The sequence below is a fragment of the Schistocerca gregaria genome, chromosome 2 (assembly GCF_023897955.1).
Source record: "Schistocerca gregaria isolate iqSchGreg1 chromosome 2, iqSchGreg1.2, whole genome shotgun sequence".
Lineage (NCBI taxonomy): Eukaryota > Metazoa > Arthropoda > Insecta > Orthoptera > Acrididae > Schistocerca > Schistocerca gregaria.
The window spans coordinates 496,901,754-496,911,630 of NC_064921.1; the positions used below are offsets into that span (position 1 = coordinate 496,901,754).

The 9,877-nt window shown below is 42.2% G+C and overlaps 1 protein-coding gene across 1 annotated transcript in view; it reads left to right on the forward strand.

The window, feature by feature from the left end:
• LOC126335854 (hemicentin-2-like) overlaps positions 1-9,592 on the forward strand; it is a 546,546-nt gene extending 536,954 nt beyond the window's left edge. The window contains exon 8 of the mRNA XM_049999325.1: positions 1,932-9,592. Within this exon, the coding sequence (XP_049855282.1) occupies positions 1,932-2,180 (249 nt within the window). The 3' untranslated portion in view covers positions 2,181-9,592. The remainder of the gene's footprint in view (positions 1-1,931) is intronic.
• Positions 9,593-9,877: the final 285 nt, after the last annotated feature.

The following is a 9,877-nucleotide window of genomic DNA, read 5'->3' on the forward strand; positions in this document are numbered from 1 at the left end:
CTTATTGTCAGAAACTGCCAACCACTCCTCTTCCCATTGATGCATAACACGAAAACGCAAAAGGAAGGTTACAGCATGGAGGGGGACGGCACATTCAACAACGTGAGGGAGGGAACATGCATCTTTGGCAGTCACATCCGCCAGTTCGTTTCCCCTAATACCCACGTGCCCCGGCACCCAGCAGAAAGAAACCTCCTTCCCCTGCCGTTGCAGGTGGAGTAGGGCATCATGGATGTTCTGGACGACCGTATCCGCTGGGTACTAGTGTTGAATGGTCTAGAGATTTTGACGATCTCACTTGCCAACGGGCTGAAATTTGCACAATATCACGCCGGAGAGTATCCAATAACTCTACGATTCAATGCTATGACGAATAACTGTGTATTTCTGTCGCTCAACATATTCGATATTGCAGCGTTTTCAAATTCTATTTTGCTCTACTGGGCATTAAAATTGCTACACCACGAAGATGCCGTGCTATAGACGCGAAATTTAACCGACAGGAAAAAGATGCTGTGATATACAAATGGTTAGCTTTTCAGAGCATTCACACAAAGTTGGCACCGGTGGCGACACCTACAACGTGCTGACACGAGGAAAGTTTCCAACCGATTTCACATCCACAAACAGCAGTTGACGGTCGTTCCCTGGTGAAACGTTGTTGTGATGCCTCGTGTAAGGAGGAGAAATGCGTACCATCACGTTTCCGACTTTGATAAAGATCGGATTGTAGCCTATCGCGATTGAGGTTTATCGTATCGCGACATTATTGCTCGCATTGGTCGAGATACTATGCTGAATTCCAACGGCCTCGTATCACTAGCAGCCGAGAGGACAGGCATCTTATCCACATGGCTGTAACGGATCGTGCAGCCACGTCTCGATCCCTGAGTCAACAGATGGGGACGTTGGGAAGACAACAACCATCTCCACGAACAGTTGAACGACGTTTGCAGCAGCATGGACTATCAGCTCGGATACCCTTGACGCTGTATCACAGACAGAAGCGCCTGTGATGCTGTACTTAACGACGAACCTGGGTGTACGAATGGCAAAACGTCATTTTTCGGAAGAATCCAGGTTCTGTTTACACCATCATGATGATCGCATCCGTGTTTGGCGACTTCGCGGTAAACGCACAATGGAAGCGCGTGTTCGTCATCGCCATACTGGCGTATCACCCGGCGTAATGGTATGGAGTGCCATTGCTTACACGTCTCGGTCACCTCTTGTTCTCATTGACGGCACTTTGAGCAGTGGAAGTTACATTTCAGATGTGTTACGACCCTTCATTCGATCCCTGCGAAACCCTATATTTCAGCAGGATAATGCACGACCGCATGTTACAGGACCTGTACGGGCCTTTCTGGATACAGAAAATGTTCGACTGCTGCCCTGGCCAGCACGTTCTCCAGATCTCTCACCAATTGAAAACGTCTGGTCAATGGTGGCCGAGCAACTGGCTCGTCACAATACGCCAGGCACTTCTCTTGATGAACTGTGGTATCGTGTTCAAGTTGCATGGGCAGCTGTACCTGTACACGCCATCCGAGCTCTGTTTGACTCAATACACAGGCGTATCAACGCCGTTATTGGGGCCAGAGGTGGTTGTTCTGGGTACTGCTTTCTCGGGACCTATGCACCCAAATTGCATGAAAATGTAATGACATGTAACTACTAGTATAATATATTTGTCCAATGAATACCCGTATATCATTTGCATTTCTTCTTGGTGTAGCAATTGTAATGGCCAGTAGTGTAGTAGTTTTGATAAGACGGTTTGGATATTGCTGTAAAACGCGTTGAGTGTTATTGTGGACCACCATGATTAGGAATCGATTCCTTTAGATGAACCAGTCTGCCTTCCGAAGAAATGTGGAAGGTAATGCATTGTAATGTGTGCTCTCTCTCTCTCTCTCTCTCTCCACCAGGAGGCCAATTCGCCGCACTGCCAGTACGCGTCGCTGACGCTAACGTCGGCGCAGCCGGAGGACGCGGGCGAGTACGTGTTCCTGGTGCGGTCGCCGCGCGGGCTGGCGGAGGGTGCCTTCTCGCTGCAGGTGACGCCCTCCGCGGCCGCCGCCCCCGCACCCGCCCCCACACCCTCGCCCGGCCTCATCGCCTGCTGCGCCCTCTGGCTGGTTCCGGCGCTGGCCGCGGCGTTTCGGCGACTCTCCTAATGGACCCCGGCGCATTCTCACCTAACTGCAGCGTCGCGACGCGGTGTTACCGTTGAGTCGCGCACGAGGAGCGCCCCTAGTCGAGTGCACAAATGACTACACCATACTGGAAACTCCTAAAGTGTTGTACGTATGATTGCATATCTAACAGGAGTGTATGGCTTACAACGTCTTACAGTGTTACAAAAAAATGAAGAGACCTAATTAGGAAGATAAGTGACGTGAAATTCATGACGATAAATTGCATGGTCAAACGGTGTACGTAACAGGTAGTGATCTGATAATTTGTGACTGAAAGGTGCAGAAGAAAAAACGCTTTTGGAGTAATGCACAGTTGACAATACTTACTCCAAATGTTTCAGCACAATAAGAGGGACTTGTTTTGTATAAATATTCTACTGGCTGATCACTATTACTTTCAGGCTGTTCCTGAAGATTCCACTGTGGAAACTATTGATACTCTGCTTCTACGCAATACAGCATGCTCCTAAGTCACTCATGCTATTTCGCCTGACTATACGAGAAGACTTCAAAACGTAATTTACACTTTACTGTGCACGCCAAGTAACTTTTATTGAATGCTGCACTACACTTGGAACAGACACAGGAACGTGACACTGTTTTTCAACATAACTGCCAAGTCTCTGTAAACAATAGTCGGAACGTTTTACCAATCGTTCACATCATCGACGATAGAAATTCCTTTCCTTGCACACGAACTCATTCGAGAACCGCTCTGTGAACGTTCTCATCTTCGGAAAATCTTTGATTCCTGGAAATCAGTTCCGCAACTGCCTGGACGTTGTGCTCTGTGTTTGATCTTGATGCCCTTCCTCCCCGATCAGAATCACACGTGGCTGTGATACTTAGGTCATTTTTCTGGATCATTGCACTACAGCTGGACGCGCTATGGCATGTAGTTCATATGCTGACAGAATTTGACGGAGAAGTCTGCGTGTAATGTAGACGTTTTCCCTACCGGAATCGTACCTTCTCTCGTACTTCAGCCTTAGAGTTCGTTTCCAGTAGCAGCGCCATTGCAATCACGCACTGTGATCCTTCTAGTAACCGTACCGCAGTAGTGCTGTGTCTCCACGGGACCCAGGACGTGTTGTCCCTTCTGACAAAGTGCCACCCTTCTTGTACAATAGTCTTGGTGAGGGAGGACACGTGTGACTTACTCTTTGAAGTACCCTCGTATCTTCTACCTGACTGGAGATAGAAACCTTTCATCGAAAGAAAAATATTATCTTTGCGGTGGTTTAAATTTGCTGGTCAACGCTGTTAGCGGTAGTTCTACCCTGGGGCACTCAGCTAATCAGGTCGCTCGCTCGTTATCCGACGTGCGACCAGTCGAGATACATTAACACAGTAGCTAAAGGAGTTTGGGTTCTCTTTCTCAACATATGCACTGCTTTTACAGTTGTTCCACTTGCTTTTCGAGTACCGCAATGTACCCTATTGTGTATAAGGGGTGTGCGGATGTAACATGTATCCATGTGTATCCCCACACAACAACTTTCTGTGAGCGAAGCCGCCGCGTTGAAACAACAATGAATGCAGTCACTGGATGTTTGTTGTACTCCTGGTCAACAAAACATTGAATGTTTGTGAAAGATGAAAGAAAAGCTTTGATTTTAAACATATCTGTAAGGGTTTCCCAAGATTATATGAAAAGGCATGCAATAAATCCCTTTTCTTAAAAAAAATGGGATGCTTCCTTCTAAAATGAAAGTTAAAATTCACCCCAAGCTTTTATTCATGTAGGAGACAAAGTCATGTAAAATCAAATCTGTCTTTTTGAAACGTCCTGGATTTTGAAGGATGACCTAGTTCCATAAGAGGAACACTGTTACTTCCGAAGAATTTTTGTCCACATATGTCTTAACGCTCTGCGTTGCATTTCTACAACATATTAACATCGTCGTGCTGCATGACTTGCTAAGACTTCGTGACAGAGGCAGACCAGTTACACATGTAACCAGTTCAGTTACAGATCTAAAAGACAGATGTCCTTAACTTAAACAAGTCATAATTTATTGCGGTGTTCCGATCCAGGTCGTTAATAATGTTACCGACAGAATCATTCACCTCATTTAAATCAGATGTTGGAAACAGTGATTGTACATACGCTTTTTACCTCAGTACATGGAAATATATTTTCTTCGAAGTTTCTTCTTGCTTTACTTACATTTCTTTATATATGGGTGAATCATATCTCCTTTCTGACTCATTCAAAAAACATGTCGATCCATACTACTGAGAAAGTGATTTTGATACTGCAGGTTCTAGTATTCTATTACTCTTCTTGCCGATTTTAGTTCTTATTTTTATTTTATGTTGTCGTAAATTCAACGAATCAAGAGGTATATTTAAGAATAGCTGATATTTCTGATTTATATAAAAAACTCTTAGTTCTCTGCTTTACATTTTTAGCCTTATTGTGTCCTGATGAACCTAGGTGCATTTAAGAATTTAAAATGTAGTATGGGTTTCAGAAAATGTCCGTAAACGGTGACGTTCCAAATATGAAAACGGAATTATACTGTAATAATTGCTGATGATTTGTCGTTTTCTCGACCAGAAAATCAAATGTGGTTGCTTCGATTTATTTTACTCTCTTAGATAAGTACTGTACATGCTTAGAGCTCGAAGATGAGAAACATAATGAATTTTCCTCTCCCTCTAATTACAAAAGCCAGCAGAAAGTAGCGATCGGTACATTGCAGTCAATAATGTGAACGACAACCATCAGTGATTGCTTTATAATATTTATTACATTAAACTTACAGTTATAAATGATATGTCAAATTAAAGAGCAACTCAAACAGTTTTACAAGAACCTTATACAATGTGAGCACCATTTGTCACACGGTACGCATCAAGTCTATAGCCGAGTTCTTCCCAAACGTTGTTAAGTGTGTCTTCAGTGACATTAGCAACTGTTGCTTCAATCCGGTTTCTTAATTCAGGGAGGTCTGCCGGTAGCGGAGGCACGTGCACACGATCCTTGATGAAGCCCCAAAGGAAAAAAAATCGTGATGGCGAGTGATTTGGCTGGTCATTATTTCTGTCGAAGCCCGGATCCTGAATGGTTTCTTTCCATCGAGTGCCCTTTCCTTCCAAAATCGAAATGAAAGAATCAAGTTGTATTACACATGTTACTTGAGTGTACTCATTGGAGATAAAATGCTCTTGCAGATTCTCTTGGGCCCCATTTTTCAATTGGCCTGGAACCGAGCCCTCCCATTCGGTCAATAAATGTTAGCACAGAACGTCTGTAGTGTCACTATACTTATGATTTGCCTCGTGGTATAGAATCTCCAGTTTAGGATGAGACCATTAGTTACTTTAGTGGTTGTGACTGTTGATAGTCTACTTGCACGTGGATTATCTTGGAAGATTCAGCAACTCTGACGAATCGGAAGACATTTCGCTGAGGAAATATCCGGGGCAAAAGTGAGATATTTCACAAGAAGAACCACCTTGGATTCTCAGACGAGCAGCAGAGTTGTCTTAAAGTAATTTATCAAAATGGTTCGCACTCGTCATTTTAACGATTTATTCGATTGTAAATGACGAGTAGCAATGTCGTGGAGATGTTGTTTCATGATGGCTCTGCCATATAGTTGATTACTAGGAATGATATGTTACGTTATCTCATAGACTACCAAGAGCTCAACGTCAATTACATTAGATGAATAGTCCCGATAATTGAGTATACTACCAACGTACATTGTGTAAAATTTTGACGGTAGAAGATTAGATATTTTACCTAAAATGTTTCGGTTGTTTAGCGCTTGCAATGCTAAACTACTGTGGACTGTGCGTTGCTTATTTACCGAATTTTGTGCTTCAATGAAGTTCTTCGCAATCAACATCCTGAACTGTTTTCGTATCGAGCATCATCCTAACCCTGATTCAGTAACGTATTTCTTGTCCTTTGCACTTCTACATTGTTTATCTACCAAATGTTATGTTAATTATTCAAACGGATGTAAAATAAATAATAAGTATTAACGCTGAAGATACATATCATGTTTAGGAAATACTTTCAGCTCAAATATGTTGCATTCTGATGTTGGAATAGGTATTATGAAGCAAAAATGTAGATGTATACTACTTACTAAACCCATAGTGTTAATAACTATCTGTATTAGGAAAGCCCAAGCAGATCGTTGGGTGGAAGAGAATCTTCAGTGCGTATGCAGTGGTACTAGCGTCACTACAAAAGTTTCTGTAAATAGAATAATTGGAGGCAGTGAGGAAACTTTTGATTACTGAACTTCATTTAAGTTTGGATTTTTACGTTCCACCTTTTGCATTTACGAAAGAAAAAAAACGTCAACGGGAACTTGCGACTCAAATTACGTGATTAAATTCATTTAAAAGTACTAAAGATTTTCCACATCAAGTGTCAAAAGTGTCAAAAGTTTATCATGATGTATTTCTGGACTATGTTCTCCCATTATTAAGTGCTTGAAACGTCTGTGCTCAGTGGCATAGAAGTTTAAAGCACTTGACAGTGGTTTCACGTAGTCGCGAAACGTACCATAATAAATATTTCACACGTTTCAAAACTGGTGCGTAAAAGTCCCAGTATTGTTATATTAGACAGTTGTAAGATGGCTTCCCAAAAGATAACTCCTTTGATGTAGTCGCGACTTTGTAACATGCAGTTTTCCGTTCTTGGAAACACTAGTCACTGATTCGAGTGCTTTTAACTAGCGATGGTACGCATTAACAGCTGCTTTGGGATAGGTGAATCTCCACCTGAATGTAAATCGTCATCACAGAGGGTAAGCACTAAGAACGTGTTTAACTTTTGTGGTCGCAAGGAAGCGAACTGCGAAGTTGTCTGCGTTCACGTAGGAATTACAGGCAGTCTTGCTGCGCTCTTGTCATTGGGTGCTTTCCTCAAAAGTTCTTGAAACCGTTTGTCACGCAGACTATTCTGTACCACTGCAAAGTATCAATTCTTTGTTTGTTTAGAGATGTTACAATAATGCAGATGATAATTTGCTCACTTTTCTACCGACTTGTTGGTCATTTCACTTTCAGCGGCGGACTTCCATTGGGCCCGGTCTCGATTCCCCGCCGGGTAAGAGATTTGTCTGCTCCTGCACCGGTTGTCGTGTTGTCGTCATCATTTGATCATCATCGACAGGCTAGTCGCCTGAAAAGACTTGCAACTCAGTCGCCGAACTTCCGAAGGTGGGGACTTCCGACCATCAGTGCCATATGATTTTATTTTTTTTCATTGGGAAAGCTTCGCAATATCGACCGGCGCTCTATTGGAAGATAGAAATAAGGAATCCAAGTTATATTACCACTAAGAACGTAGAAACTCGATAAGAGCTGCAACTGTGAAATTCGTCATAATTTCTTTGACTCATTCATCACAGACGCCTTCCCTCACATGTCAATGAGCAGGGTGCCCACTAGCGTGAGGCTTATCTAACTCAAAAGCAGTGGCGTAAGTCATTTCCTGGAACCATTTTTCTGGATCACTTCGGTCACTAGATGTCTTAACGTCTCCTCGCTTGCAAGAAAGGAAACTAAAATAAAATCAGCTATCCTGCAGCTGAGACGGAGAACACTTCCTTAAACTTTGTGCTAACTATCGTGCCTTTGAGATTCACTCAATTCTTTTCTCAGGGTGTTCCGTGCTGACAAGGAAAATATGTTGCTTGAGCAGGAACGACTGGATCCCTACCAGCAGTAATATCAAGTTGGGTGAACTGAAACGTGTACCGGCATTGTATAAGCTCTGTTATCGTTATTACTACTAATGTATGAAATTAGAAAATATACGCACACAATACACACAATGAAATAACAGATTACTGCCTACATTTGACAACCAGATCGCACCATTTGTTTGTCTCTCAATCCCCCTATAAAGACATGGAGTGGGGCGTTCTCCACAATATATCCTACAGTCTCTTCCCTCGCACCACAGGAATAAGCAACAGTTCCACAATAAGCCCATTTTTTCAGGACGTGGCCACATCTCCTTTTCGCGTTGTGATACGATTGAGTCTTATCTAATCGCAACGTGAACGATTGCAACCTGTAGTCATTGATGGGATTTGAATTAGGTGGTGACACGAAGGTGAATGTTCGTTCCAGTGTCTGTGACCCAAAAAATATCTTAAAGTTGGTTGCGTGACTTAACAGCCGATTCCTGTATAGAACGCTCACCGACGTCCAGCAATGAAACTGACACACTGATGGAAGTTGTCGAGTCGTTACCACAGAGCGTCAAAGAGCAGTAAGCACTGAGTACGGTATGAATATTTATTTATTACTTCTTGTTACTACAGTCCCACAATCTCTAAGAACTTCAGACAGGCAGGCTGGTACCAGTTTGAGATGTGAGTTGATGGCCCTAAGCGGTAGATCTCTCCAACTCAGCTCATTATTAGAAATTTGAATAATGGAGTGTGCCACAGTCTGTTTAAAAGCTTTTCTAATAAGTTTGGTATTGCAGGACATCCACAGAACTTATACACTGCTTCACGTATGAAATTTATCCTAGTTGCATAATAAACTTCTTAAGTTACGTATCGAATCACTTTAGCAGGATGGAACCACGATACGAACATTAAGGTTTTCTTTTCTGCTTTTGTGCTCGGTCCCCCGCGGCGGACAGAAAACCACTGATCAGAAAGAGTTGCTCTGCCGAGGGTTGCTGACTCGAGGGAGAAGTTTCTCTGCGCCGGTACAAACCTTTTCTTTCTCCTTCATATCGAGATTGGGGAATTACTCTTCCAGGGTATCCCAAGGCGCCCACCAACACATTTATCACAAATGTGAATCCAGCTCTGCGTTCTGTGTTGCACCATCTTTGCTTGCGTTCCTCAGTACGCCTGTACCCGTACAGAACCAGTGATCTTTTTTAAATGTTGATAGGAACAGCAACTATACACAAACGACACACAAGTTTTAGAACGTGAAACTTAAAATACAAGTTCACAAGAAGAAATTTGATTAAGTGCTAGCAGGTATGTAGTTAACGGCTTCCTCTTACACAGAATGAAAGCTTCTATAAGGTGTCTATTTTCTGGATGATATTAGACATTTGACCAACAGAGAAATGAAAAGCGCCACAAAATACAGGATTCAACGTCTTCTGATGTGTTGTGAATTTTTAAGAAATAATCACGTTACTGTTACTGATTCTACGTCTACTCCGCACCTAAGTACTTCAAAGGTGAAACGATAAGCAAAAAAAGTGAAAGAACTTATTCACTGGTAACGAATAAATGTATTGTATGTCCTGTGTAAATTTGTATACTATGGCAGTACCAAATCAAAGTACTTTATATTTTATGAGGAAAGTAAAATGTATTGAAAGATATCAAATGTAAATGAATATAAACATATGTTGAATAAAGTAAAATCCGTTATCTTTGCCTTTCTTTTCGGTTACACAGCAATTATTTAAGATACATTTTTTGCTGTTATCTACAATTTCTCCTCTAGTCTGTCTACCATTTATACTCTCATTTCTGGAGTACATACAACTTTTGTTGATTAACGTGCTAAACTTGCTCTCACTACGAACAAGTAGTCACTCAGTTGATAAACAGTTACTTGAACTGTAGATCTAGTTACACCAGACATGCAGTGGTTTGGTCATGGATCTTCTGCTAGTAATAACATGCCGACTTCAGTCACCATTGTTCATTTTT